We start from the raw sequence: 14,589 nt of genomic DNA, 5'->3' as shown, positions 1-14,589 counted from the left end.
GTTTGCTCCCACCATTAAAGTATATATAAGAAGTTGCTGAACACCACATGTGTGAAAAGTTGCCTTAAGAAGGACAGGGTTTCATGCTAGGATGATACGAAAACCCTCATAGATTACTTACCTCTCCTGTTTTTAAATATTTCTTTGACTTCTTTAAAATATATCTAGTATTTATCTACTTGAAAGAAGTACAGTCAGAATGCTTCTTAGAAGCAAGGATGGCGAGCCTATGTCTCACATACTTTGGACTTGGTATCAGGAAGGACCAGTCCCTGGAGAAGGACATCATGCTTGGTATAGTAAAGGGTCAGCAGAAAAGAGGAAGACCCATAAATTCCAAGGTAACCACAAAGGAAGTTAACAAACTGACTCATCAAAATAAAAAGGAAAACATAAAGTCTCAATAAAAACAAAACCTACAAAAACAAAAGAAACGGAAAAGAAATCCACAAATGAAAGGAATTCAGCACATGAGAATAAGAGGAACAAAGAAAATGTCAGCACTACAAAATGACATCAATAAACTCACACCTATCAATAATTACACTGAATGTAAATGGCCTAAATGTACACATAAAGAGACAGAGACTGACAGAATGGATTAAAAAACAGGATCTATCAATATGCTATCTACAAGAGACACACCTTAGAAACAAAGATGTAAACTTATTAAAAATCCGAGGATGGAAAGAAATATATCAAGCAAATAACTGCCAAAAAAGCAGGAGTGACAATACTAATCACAGATAAAGTAGACTTTAAAACAAAATCCACCATAAAAGACAAAGAAGGGCACTATATAATGATTAAAACAGGACAATCCATCAAGAAGACCGAACCCCAATAACAGACCTACAAAATACATAAAACAAACTCTAACAGCACTGAAAATAGAAATTGACAGTTATACAATAATACGAGGAGACTTCAACACACCACTTTTGGTAAAGGACAGAACATAAAGAAAGAAGTTCCACAAAGATACAGAAGAAGTAAAGGTGAAAATCAGGCAACTTGACTTCATAGACCTATGTAGAACACTCCACCCAACTACTTAAAAGTACATGTTATTTTCCAATGCACATGGAATGTTCTCCTGAATAGGCCACAGAGCAACTTTCAACAAAATCCAAAACATTGAGATAATACAAAGTATCTTTTCTGACCACAATGCCATCAAAGTAGAAATTAACAACAGAAAGAGCAAGGAAAAAAAAAATCAATTACGTGGAAACTGAATAAGACCCTGCTTAAAAAACACTGGGTAATAGAAGATCAGAGATGGAATAAAAAAAATTCTTAGAATCAAATGAGAATGAAAACACATCATACCAAAACCTTTGGGACACATCAAGGCCATGCTCAGAGGTCAATTTATAGCAATAGATGCACACATCAAAAAAGAAGAAAGGGACAAAATCAAAAACATTATCTACACAATGAACAAATAGAGAACAGCAAAAGGAGCTCACAGCCAACAGGAGGAAGGAAGTAATAAAGACCAGAGCAGAAAGAAATGAAATACGGAATAGAAAAACAATAGAAAGAATCAACAAAACCAAAAGTTGGTTCTTTGAAAGAATCAACAACATTAACAAACCACTGGCCAAACTGACAAAAGAAAAACAGGAGAAGACACAAATAATCCAAGCAAGAAATGAAATGGGGAACATTACAACTGACCCAACTGAAATAATAAGGATCATAACAGAGTATTATGAAAAACTATACTCCAGCAAATTTCAAACCTAGAGAAAATGGACAAATTTCTGGAAACACACTACCTACTCGAACTAACACAAAATGATGTTGAAAATCTGAACAGACCATAAGAAGGGAAGAGATTGAAAAGGTAGTAAAAAAAACTCCCAACAAAAAAAGCTCTGGCCCAGATGGCTTCACTGGAGAATTCTACCATTTAGACAAGAGCTTATGCCAATACTACCCAAGCTATTTCAGAATATAGAAAAGGAAGTGATACTGCCAAATTCATTCTATGAAGCCAGCATAACCCTGATACCAAAACCAGGTAAAGACACCAGAAAAAAATAAAATTGCAGACCAGTATCTCTCATGAATATAGATGCAAAAATTCTCAACAAAATTCTAGCCAATAGAATTCAGCATGATATAAAAATATGTATATACACCAAGACCAAGTAGAATTCATACCAGGTATGCAAGGATGGTTCGATATTAGAAAATCAATCAACGTAATACACCACATAAATAAAAGGAAAGAAAAGAATCACATGATCATTTCGATCAATGCAGAAAAGGTATTTGAAAAAGTCCAACACTCATTCCTGATAAAAGTTCTCATAAAATAGAAATAGAAGGGAAGTTTCTCAACATAACAAAGGGCATATATGCAAAAACCAATGGCCAGCATCATTCTTAATGGAGAGAAGCTGAAAACATTCCCCTTGAGAACAGGAACAAGACAAGGATGCCCTTTATCACCACTCCTATTTAACATTGTGCTGGAAGTTCTAGCTAGAGCAATAAAGCAAGAAAAAGAATTAAAGGTCATCCAAATTGGTAAGGAAGGAGTTAAACTATCCCTATTTGCAGATATGATACTATAGGGTTGCTATGAGTCAGAATCGACTCGATGGCAGTGGTTTTTTTGTTTTTTTTTTTTTTATGATACTATACATAAAAAACCCAAAAGGCTCCAAGAGAAAACTGCTGAAACTAATAGAAAGATTCGGCAGACCAGCAAGATACAAGATAAACATACAGAAATCAGTTAGATTCCTATATACCAATAAAGAGAGTGATGAAAAGGAAATCATGAAAGTAACTTCATTTATAACACCCCCTAAAAAAATAAAACACTTAGGAACCAGAGTTGTAAAGGACGTATACAAAGAAAACTTCAAAACACTACTAAAAGAAACCAAAAGAGATCTACATAAATGGGAAAACATAACATGTTCATGGATGGGTAGACTCAACGTTGTGAACATGACAATTCCACCCAAAGTGATTTACAAATACAATGCGATCTCCATCCAAATACCAACAACATTCTTTAAAGAGATGGAAAAACTTATCATTAACTTTATACGGAAAGGGAAGAAGCTCTGGATAAGTAAAGCACTACTGAAGAAGAAGAATAAAGTAGGAGGACTCACACTCCCTGACCTCAGAACCTACTATGGTAGTCAAAACAGCCTGGTACTGGTACAAGGACAGATACATTGACCAACAGAAAAAAATTGAGAACCAAGATGTAAATCCATCTACCTGTGGTCACTTCATTTTCGACAGGGTCTCAAAGTCCATCAAATGAGCAAAAGACAGACTTTTTAACAAATGGTGCTGGCAAAACTGGAAGTCCATCCACAAAAAAATGAGATAGGACCCATACCTCACGCCACCATATACAAAAACTAACTCAAAATGGATCAAAGACCTAAATATAAAGCCAAAGACTATGAAGTTCATAGAAGAAAAAATAACATCAATACTAGAAAAAAAAAATATATGGCATTAACAAGATACAAACCACAACCAACAACACACAAACTCCAGAAGATAAGCTAGTTAACTGGGATCTTCTAAAAATTAAACACTTAAGCTCATCAAAAGACTTCACCAAAAGAGTAAAAAGAGAACCTACAGACTGGGAAAAAAATTTTGGCTATTGCAAATCAGACAAAGTTCTAATCTCTAAAATCTATAAGAAAAACCAACACCTCTACAACAAAAAGACAAATAATCCGATTAAAAAATAGACAAAGGAAATGAACAGACACTTCAGTAAAGAAGGCATACAAGTGGCCAATGGACACATGAGGAAATGTTTGTGATCACTAGCTATTAAAGAAATGCAAATCAAAGCCACAATGAGATACCATCTCACCCTGCCATTACTGGGACAAATGAAAGATACAGAAAATAATAAATGTTAAGCTGCGGGGAGATCAGGACTCAAGCACTGCTGGTGCGAATGCAAAATGAAAGACCATTTTGGAAAACAATATGGTGCTTCCTTAGAAAGCTAGAAATACCGTATGATCCAGCAATCCCACTCCTAGTAATATATCCTAGAGAAAAAGAGGCATCGCATGAATAGACATATGCACACCCATGTTCATTGCAGCATTGTTCACAATAGGAAAAAGATGGAATCAACCTAAATGTCCAACAACAGATGAATAGATAATCAAACTGTTGTACATACACACAATGGAGTGCTGCCCAATGATAAAGGACTATGATGAATCTGTGAAGCATCTCATAACATGGAAGAATCTGGAGGGCATTATGCTCAGTGAAATAAGTCAATCACAAAAGGACAAATATTCTATGAGCCCATTACTGGAAAAATTCATGAAAAAGTTTACACACAAAAAGGAACAGTCTTTGATGGTTCTGATGGAGGGGAGGGGCAGGATGGAAAAACATTAAATAGACAATAGATAAGTGGCAAGTTTGGTAAAGGGTAAAACAGTACACAATACTGGGGAAGCCAGCACAACTTGTACAAGGCAAGATCATGGAAGCTCCGTAGACAGAGTCAAACTCCCTGAGAGACCGAATTGCTGGGCTGAGGGCTGTGGGGACCATGGTCTCAGGGAACATCTAGCTCAATTGGCATAACATAGTTTACAAAGAAAATGTTCTCATTCTACTTTGGTGAGTAGTGTCTGGAGTCTTAAAAGCCTGTGAGCAGCCATCTAGAATACTCTATTGGTCTCACCCCCTCGGGAGCAAGGAAGAATGAAGAAAACCAAAGATACTAGGGAAAGGTTAGTCCAAAGGACTAATGGGCCACATCTACCATGGCCTCCACCAGACTGAGTCCAGTACAACTAGATGGTACCTGGCTACCACCACTGACTACTCTGACAGGGATCGCAGTAGAGGGTCCTGGACAGAGCTGGAGAAAAAGGTAGAACAGAATTCTAACTCAAAAAGAAAGACCAGACTTGCTGGCCTGACAGAGACTGGGGAAACCCTGAGAGTATGGACCCCAGACACCCTTTCAGCTCCTGAGTTTCACCCTTCAGCCAAAGATTGGACAGGCCCAGAAAACAACATGAGACTAAAGGGGCACACCTGTCCGGGGGCAAAGACTAGAAGGCAGGAGGGAACAGGAAAGCTGGTCACAGGGAACCCAAGGTCAAGAAGGGAGAATGTTGACATGTCGTGGGGTTGTTAACTAATGTCATAAAACCATATGTGTACTAGCTGTTTAATGAGAAACTAGTTTGTTCTGTAAACCTTCATCTAAAGTTCATTTAAAAAAAAGGATTTTGAATTAAGAAGCAAAGAATAAAAAAAAAAAAGAGGAAGACCATCAACAAGATGGGTTGACGTAGTGACTGGAACGATGGGTTCAAACCTAACAGTTGTGTGGATGGTGCAGGACCAGGCAGTGCTTTGTTCTGTTGTACATAGGGTCGGTATGAGCAGGAAACAACTCGACGGCTCCTACCCAACAACAAAAACAATTTACCTAAGCAAGATGTTTTAACTTGAGTTTAACTCATTTTTCTTTTTTTTAACTTTTAAGGCCGTACATAATTAGGTGACATTTTTGTTTATAAATCCTGCAGTTGTAACAGAATTTTGTCTCTTAGAGACACGTAGCCATCAATCTCACAAAGCATGTACACATTCCTTTTTTTTTTCTTTACAATGATTGCCATATTTTTAGTGTAGAGATAGTTTGAAAATATAAGCTCTACTTTTGTCCTCTCTATTCTCACTTTTGGAAGTCACTTAACTTATTAATTTCTCTGTTTCTCTGCTTATTTAATTCAAATCCTTGAAGTGAATTGTAAATGGCAGAATAAATGTGATATGGGACACAAAATCAAAAGTGGCACCTGGCCTAAAAAAAGCTAAATTCATGTTAAAAGGCTGAATGTAATTTTTACACAGACTCAAACCTTGTTACTTAGAAACCAATCCTATTATTAAGGCTTTGTGGTTAGCTAAGACCCTAATTAAACCTTATCAAACCCTGCAGGTTAAACCCCACCTGGAGACCTCGTGCTCTGGGCACCAGTGCTGTTCCTGAAAGTACCCGTCATGCCATTGCTTGGGAAGAACGTATCCATCAGGCCACTGTATGTGATTGGTCAGGAGACACCCTCCGTGACCCTGTATTTGCAGTTAAGTCTTTTAGCCAAACAGTATAGGTGAGTTGTATTAACACAACCAATAATGTTGAAGGTCAGGCTTTGCTTTGTCCTGCCTTTGACTGCCCTCAATCACTGCAAACCAGCCTGAACACTGATTGAAGTTCCTCATATGGGCGTATGACTATAGGTGAATTGAACCCCTCCCTTTGCAATTCATGAGCTTCAGATTCCTCAGGTTTTCGTGAATTTCCCGTTCGAATGACATATTGGCTTCAATAAAGCTCTTTGATTTTACTTAGACTTGGAAAGTCTTTCTTCTATAATACGCTTTATGACAGATTCGAGCGTCAACATGATGATTGAAAGTCCCACAAATGCATGTTTTCTTTCAATTCCAATGAAAAGGCCTTGTCCTCTGTCTCATTTCACAGACCTGACCTCTGCTCCCATGAGAGTGGCATATATTTCTTGAGGAGATAATTTCCGTGCTATTATTCTGAGCTGCCAGCCTACCCTGACAATCAACGGGGAAATAACTGGTAAGCATCTCAGCTGAATTTCTCACCTCTGGGCTGCCTCGGCTTGTGGCTGTCTATCTTTTGCTCTGCGCACATGTTTCTTGTATCCCTGTTCTGTCTCAGCATCTCCGGTGACTCCCTGACCCTCTCTGATTTTCTCCATTGCCCGCCACTGACTGTGGAATTCTTCTAAAGGTGCACAGAAATCCACACCCAGACACATCTCATTAAAGTCGCCTCATGAAGGATATGGATTTACGTTAGTATAGACCTTTTGTTTTTCATTCTAGGAAGCATTAAGAGAACCTTCTAACGGAGTGACTCTGAGCATAAAAGATAAAAGAGAAGTCTGTGGTTTCGAAATTATGAGATACGAAAGACACCTAGTGACCACGTATTTAGTTTCTCACTTAGCCTTTAGCTTCTCACTGAAATCAAAAGGTCCAGAAAGCTGGTAATACTGACCGACAGAAACTGAACTTAATAAATATTTCACAGCGACGGGTTTCGTTCTGCCAAGCGTTGCTGATAACATCCATGCCTCAGTAAAGCACCCATTAGAAGGCTGTAATGTTGATTTACTACGAAAAATACAATGAAGCTCTCTCAGGGATTTTGCATTTAAATGATCACTTTAGGCTTTTAATAGATGTCTCCATAGCATATAATTATTATGGAAAACACTGTATAACTCAGACTGTGTGCATTAGAGTCTAATTAACTTGAACCCTTGGGTTAGGCACAAGTAAGAGTCACTCTTTTGTCTTCTTTGATACTTGACATTTGTAGTTCACAGAAATGCAGTATCTGGAAAATGTAGGGTTTAACTTGGTTCTTAATTGGTTTTTATCATATTTGGGGTAAACTAAACCACACATTTTCAAATTAAAGAAAGAAAACTCTATGCCAATGAAGCTCTTCTCTCTGGGTAAGTTTAGTTTCTCTTTTTCTTAGAATTTCTACCACGGCACTGCGGTTCTAATTTTTTATTTCAGGTCACTACATTAACTATTAGAGAGTTAAATGTGAGTATTTTTACATTTTTGTGGATACTTCTTCCTAAAGTAAGTTTTCTAATTGGCCTGATTTAATTTTAACACCCTCCTTTTCTATTTTGCTTGCTGTGCATAGGTTAACTCTTCCTCCCAGGGTCCTGCCCTGGAAGCCAATGTTCACAGCCTCTGAGGAAGAATACCAACATCTGAATGAATGACCTGCTGGGGGAGAACATTATTTGAAAGGAAATGAAAGGAGTTAAATGTAGGAAGTTTGGTCTTCCCTGAGGGAAAGAGGAGGAATAATATCCTCTTCATACAGCAAATTCATTCATTTTTCTCTTTCATAAACAAAGTGCACACCAACGCCTGACTTGATGAATGCACCCTATTAGTTTCTCATCAAGTGCCTGGCCTTAGGGAAACCCTGGTGGTTAAGAGCTACACCTGCTAACCAAAAGGTCAGCAGTTTGAATCCACCAGGCGCTCCTTGGAAACCCTGTGCGGGCAGTTCTACTCTATCCTATATGGTCATTGTGAGTCTGAATCAACTCAATGGCAACGGGTTTGGTTTTTTTTTTTTTTTTTTTGGTTTGTCTGGCCATATGGAGACACCGATGGACGCATTGTTGACAAAAGATATTAACTTGAAACTTGGTTAGTAGGAAGGGTGATTGTCGAATGGGTTAGTGATGTAGACACAGGTGTAAACAGCATGTGGATGAGATTTCTGGGTGATGATGAGAAGCAAGAGGTAATTCATAAGAGTCTGCAGGTTTTATAGCTGTGAGAAGAAAATAAAGTGAATGAAATAACTCATAGAGTTTGCTTCTAAACCTGCTACAATTGAAAGACTGTATAGAGCTACATAGCTATGCCCTATGCAGAAACTTCTCATGATAAAAATAGCAATGGGTGGCAAACTCTTGAAATAAAACACTTCATTCTGTCCATGTGATCAATCCTTCATCTTAGTCTATAAACTTAAGTAAAATAAAAACCACTGGAAGGGCACTGGGCAGCTTAAGGAATTGGAAAATTCCAATAATCAGGCCCTGGAAAGGGATAAGAATCAGCATTATTCCCAGGATCTAGAGATCAGAAACTATTGGAATGGCCCTCTAAGGTTTGTTATTGCAATAGTTTGACTCCATGTGTTTTCCTGCCTTGTATCAAGATTCAATTTCCCAGGAAAGGGGATCTGATTGGCATTTCTTGAGTCAGGTGATCACACAACATAAGAGAGAGTGGAGTGAACACAATAAAATTCCAAACTGATGTTCCTATCAAGCCCACATGAACCAGACTGGAGCTTGTTCTGCAAAGGAAAAAGCTGAGTGTCTCTCTAAAAGAAGGAAGAAGGGTGGGATGCTGGGCTGTCCAAGTCACAGGTGTCTACTACAAAGTCCATGGCTAGACATCTTCCAGATCATGAATGCTACCTTCTACTCACGCACTTAATGAAGAAACTCAAGTGTAGGAAAAATTATTTTCAAGCCAGAAAAACCAGTTAGCAGCTCTTTGTCCAGTGAACTGAGATACTAATAATGACTTTTCAATGATGTTCAATTGCAATTGTGAGGCACTGGGATCAGCACTTGGTATAAAAGGAAACAAGATATAGGCTGTAACTTTGAGAGAATCATAATACAGTGAAGAAGAAAAATACTTAAAAAAAAAATACCTGAAGGAACATGAGAAGTTCAATCTCAGAATTTTGGAGAAGTTGAAATCAGAGCAAATATATCAAAGGACTTAATTCTGTCTGGAGAAATAAGAGATGGTTTCACAGAGGAGGTGATGTTTCAGCTGTGGCCTGGGTGGCCGACCAGTCACCCATTCCAGGGCCTTGCAAAAGGCATGAACAGCGTATGCAAAAAACACAAGCAGGTGTCAGATGATGGGTTTAAGAGATGCTCACGAATGGTTTAAAGTATTTAGAATACAACTTTCAGGGTACAACAAAGGAAATGGCACCGTGAAAGAAAACGCCTAAATCCGGGAAGGCCTGGTATGTGTTTATTATGTATGTATTTACCCTTAATCCAAAGATGGTGGGTGGTCTTTGACATAGTCTAAACCAAGGAGTATCCTGATAGATGTATGTTTCTAACACATTGCTCCAGGCACCCTTTTAGAGATTGGAAAGGAGCAGGCGAGAGACATTCTGCTCCGTTTAGTAGAGATCAGGGATGTCTTTAAGGTCACATTCTCTTCCAAATACTGTGGAATAGTGTGCAGTTGTTAGGATGAAATTTTTTAGGACACTAATTCTCAGCAGAGCCTGTGTATTCACTAACATTCACATGGCTTAAGGGAAAAGAGCTTGTATAACACCTGAAATAGATTGGATTAGGTGTTGTTGGATTGTTGTTGTTTTTAATGACCAATTCTTCGATGTATTGAGAAAATATTGAGGTTATCAAGGATTTCATTTTACTCGCATCCACAATCGAAGTCCAGGAAAGCAGCAGTCAAGAAATCAGGTGATGTATTGCACTGGGTGAATTTGCTGCCAAAGATCTCTTTAAAATCTTAAAAAGCAATGATTCCACTTTGAGAACTAAGGTGCATCTGATATAAGACGTGCTTTTTCAGTTGCCTCATATACATGTGAAAGCTGGACAGTGAATAAAGAAGAGCAAGGAAGAACTGACACATTTGAGTTATGATGTAGGCGAAGAACATTGAGGTTACTGTGGATTTCCAGAGGAATGAACAAATCTGACCTGGAAGAAGTACAGCAAGAATACTTTTTAGAAGCCAGGAGAGTAAGACTTCATCTCAAACACTTTGGACAAGTTATCAGGAGGGAATAGTCCCTATAGAAGGACATCATGCTTGGTAAAGCAAAGAGTCAATGAAAAAAAGGAAGACACTCAATGAGACGGACTGACACAGTGGCTTCAACAAGGGGCTCAAACATGGCAATGATTGTGAGGATGGCCCAGGACTGGGCAGGGTTCCCTTCTGTTGTACATAAGGTTGGTATGAGGAGGAAGTAACTAGAAGGCACCTAACAATAACAAAGTTGAAGAGCTCCTTTATCTTTTGAATAATACCACACAGATTCCCTGAAGCAATCTAACCACCTTCATTTCACAATACTGGGGAAGCCAGCACAACTTGTGCCAGTCAAGGTCACGGAAGCTCCATAGACACATCCAAACTCCCTGAGTATTTACCTAAGCAAGATGGTTTAACCTGAGTTTAACTCATTATGTTTACTTAGGCTTTTAAGACAACGCACAATTAGGTGACATTTCCCTTTATAAATGCTGTAGTTTGATATGGGATATAAAATGAAAAGAGGTGTCTGATGTGAAGTAAAATGTGTTAGATCTCCCCTGGAGGTCATATGCTGTGGGCAAGGTAATTTTAACAACTCGTTTCAGCAAGTATTTAATTCAAACCCTTGAAACACATTATAAATGACAGAATAAACATGCTACAATTCATGACACATTCTGAGCATCAAACCATGATTAAAAGTCCCACAAAGGTCTGTTTTCTTTCAATTCTAACCACAAGGCCTTATTTCTGTCTCATCTCACAGACCCACGCTCTGCTAACATGGATTTAAAAAGCATTAATCTGGAAGGAGAGCAGCGTATTGTCTTTGGGAGCTGCCAGCCGCCCCTGGAAACCAATGAGAAAATTACTGGTAAGCATCTCAGCTGAATTTCCCAACATTGTTCTGCCTTGGTCTATGACTATTTACCTCTTGTGCTTCACAGGCCTTTTGTGCATCCCCTTTGTGTCTCAGCATCGCCATTGCCTCCCTGACCCTCTCTGATTTTCTCCCTTTGCCCCCTAACTGACACTGGAATTCTTCTAATGGTGCATACAAACCCACACATGGAAACATCCCATTCCAGTTCCCTCAGGAAGAATATGTGTTTAAATTAGTACAGACCTTTTGTTTTTCAGTCTATAGAGCATTAGGACAACCTTCCAATGGAGTGCCTCTGTGCATAAAAGGCAAAAGAGAAGTTGGTTGTATAGCAATTATGAAATACAAACGACATCTGTTGTACTGTTGTTAGGTCCCTTTGAGTTGGTTCCAACTCATAGTGACCTCATGCTCACACAGAATGAAACATTTCCTGGTCCTGTGCCATACTCATAATCGTTGTTATGCTTGAGCCCAGTGTTGCAGCCACTGTGTCAATCCATCTCGTAGAGGGTCTTGCTCTTTTTTGGTGACCTTCTACTTTACCAAGCATGATGTCCTTCGCCAGGGCATCTGAATGACCATGACTTTTTGTATGGCATGTTAGAAGGAGGTTTGTCTGGGAATTTTCAGTTTCTTACCTAGCATTTACCTTCTCACTGAAATCATAAGGTTCAGAAAACATGCAATACTGACTGACAGAAATTGAATTTAATGGATATTTCACAGTGGCAGATTTTATTTTGCCAAATATGACGGATAACATCCATACCTAACTAAGGCACCCGTGCCTAATCAGAGCATCCATTAGAAGCCTGTAACATTAATTTAGTATGAGAACTGTAATGGCATTCTGTCAGGGGCTTTGAATTTAAATCATCACTTTAGGTTTTTAGTAGATGTTTCTATTGCATATAATTATTATGAAAAAATTGTAAAACTCAGAATACGCACATTATAGTCTCATTTACTTGAACCATTGTGTTAAGCATGTGTAAGAGTCACTCTTTTTTCTTCTTTCATTCTTGGCATTCAGTGTTCACAGAAAAAAGATCAGACTGGGGGCTATGACTAAGGTAAATCAATAATTAGTTTAATTAGTCTTCAAGACAGTGTTGTATAAAATGCCTGTGTAGTGTTTGAAATCTTTGGAGTCAGCTCCCCAAAACAGACTGAATATTTCACAAAGGCACAACACCCAGCGTAAAACAGTCTCACTAGTTTATACAGACCATTGTTTGACTCAAAAGTGGCTTCAGGAACATTTTTTTTTTTTCCCCAAAGCTCAAGTTTCCAAAGGATACTCAAAGGCAGTGGCCTGTGTGGGTTACCACAATTTCCACGAAAGCCAGAAATCTGGATCCCAGGAGAGTTACAACTCTTTTATCATTCCTCCTTTTGATCATGATCCTGCTATAGAACCTTCTATCAAAAATGTTCAATAATGGTAGCTGGGCACCGTCTGATTTTTAAGATCCCAGGCACCGTACAGTGAACTAGGAGGTAGAATAGAAATGCTAACAATATTAGGACAGTTGTCTGAAATAACCACCGAAACCATGGCCCTGAAGTCTTTGAACCAAGGAAACAAATCTCATGAGGTGTTTTTTACGTATAAGCAGCACCAGTAATTGCTTTACACCTGCCTTGGCAGCCACTGCTGTTGTTGTTGTTAGGTGCCGTCGAGAATGCTCCAACTCACAGCGACCCTGTATACAACAGAAGAAAACACTGCCCGATCCTTTGCCACCCTTACAGTCGTTGTTATGTTTGAGCCCATTGTTGCAGCTACAGTGTCAATTCATCTCCTTGAGGACCTTCCTCTTTTTTGCTGAGCTTCTACCATGCACGATGTCTTTCTCCAGGGACTGATCCCCCCTGATAACATGCCCAAAGTATGTGAGATGTAATCTTGCCATCCTTGCTTCTACGCAGCATTCAGGTTGCACTTCTTCCAAGACTGATTTATTGGTTCTTTTGGCAGTCCACGGTATAGTCAATATTCTTTGGCAGCAACTATGTTCTGAAAAACCTGAGATTGCATATTGATATAAACACAGTGACATTTATCTATTAAGACACAAACTGTTCCTTGGGAAACTAACAGGAAATCTAATGGCATTCGATTTTTTAAAATCATAACTTGAACTTCAGACATTTCTCTGGTTATCATATTTAAAATTTTGATAAATTTACCAACAGGAACTTATAATTCAAGAGGTACAATATTTAAACCCGTTAGTTAATTTAGGAGAAAGGAGGAACATGGTTTCTTATATCCAGAAAGCAGAACTTTAAAACAACAGCAATATTCTCACATAAAACCCACAGTAATCATTTAGTTCACTCAATCCTTTGTAGTTAACTTCTGTTCCATGTGATTCTGGATCAGCCATGGTCTGCGAACCCATCAGCTTCTGTATAAGAGTTCTGGAAATCTTGGTTAAGTCCAGTCATAGTCCTTTTCACAAGTCCAATATAGTCCACCTTTTTGCTGAGATATTTTGGTCAAACATCTTCAGCAAATCAGCAAAGTAAAAACTTATCTGCAGATGACAAAACTTAATGTGGCCATGATTCTATGGATATAATCTTAAGTCTCTGGCTAGAGGTGGAAATATTTTCCCATGACATTTCAAGTGTGTCTCATTGTGATTTCTTTTTTTTTTTTTTGGCTTCCTAGAATTCCTCTGCAATAGAGAGAACTTGTTTACATTTATTTTATGATTGGGATCTACCCAATTTCTGATAACTATGCCTCTTGTTGCTGTTAGGTGCCATCAAGTCGGTTTTGATTCATAGGGACGCTAGGTACAACACAATGAAACACTGTCCGGTCCTGCACCACACTCACAATCATTGTTATGCTTGAGCGCATTGTTACTGCTACTATGTCAATCCATCTGGTTCAGGATCTCCCTCTTTTTCGCTAACCCTCTACTTTACCAAGCATGGTATCCTCCTCCATGGACTGGTCCTTCCTGATAACATGTCCAAAATATGTGAGACGCAGTCTCATCATTCTTGTTCTAAGGAACATTCTGGCTGTACTTCTTCCAAGACAGATTTGTTTGTTCTTTTGGCAGTTCATGGTATATTCAACATTCTTCACCAACACCATAACTCAAAGGCATCAATTCTTCTTTGGTTTTCCTTACTCATTGTCCAGCTCTCGCATGCATATCAGTCGATTGAAAACACCTTGGTTTGGGTCAGGCACACCTTAGTCCTTAAAGTGACATCTTTGCTTTTTAACTTTTTAAAGAGGTCTTTTGACCAGATTTGCCCAGTGTAATTCACTG

The 14,589-nt window shown here is 38.6% G+C and overlaps 1 protein-coding gene across 20 annotated transcripts in view; it reads left to right on the top strand.

Annotated features, from left to right (window-relative positions):
- The window catches only part of LOC111748359 (uncharacterized), a 138,057-nt gene that overhangs the window by 27,371 nt on the left and 96,097 nt on the right, over positions 1–14,589 (top strand). For 19 of the 20 annotated variants that reach the window (XR_010321189.1, XR_010321185.1, XR_010321183.1 and 16 more), the window contains 2 exons: positions 6,533–6,640; positions 11,171–11,278. Coding sequence is in view for 5 of the 20 variants with exons in the window: in XM_064280440.1 (XP_064136510.1) it covers positions 11,188–11,278 (91 nt within the window). In the remaining 15 variants the exon portion in view is untranslated. Of the gene's footprint in view, positions 1–5,986; positions 6,087–6,532; positions 6,641–11,170; positions 11,279–14,589 lie in introns of all 20 variants that reach the window. The other variant, XR_010321188.1, reaches the window with a different exon arrangement.

This window comes from Loxodonta africana, chromosome 3 (assembly GCF_030014295.1).
Source record: "Loxodonta africana isolate mLoxAfr1 chromosome 3, mLoxAfr1.hap2, whole genome shotgun sequence".
Classification (NCBI taxonomy): domain Eukaryota; kingdom Metazoa; phylum Chordata; class Mammalia; order Proboscidea; family Elephantidae; genus Loxodonta; species Loxodonta africana.
Note: the sequence above shows the minus strand (reverse complement) of the source record. Positions and strands in the feature narration are given on the sequence as shown.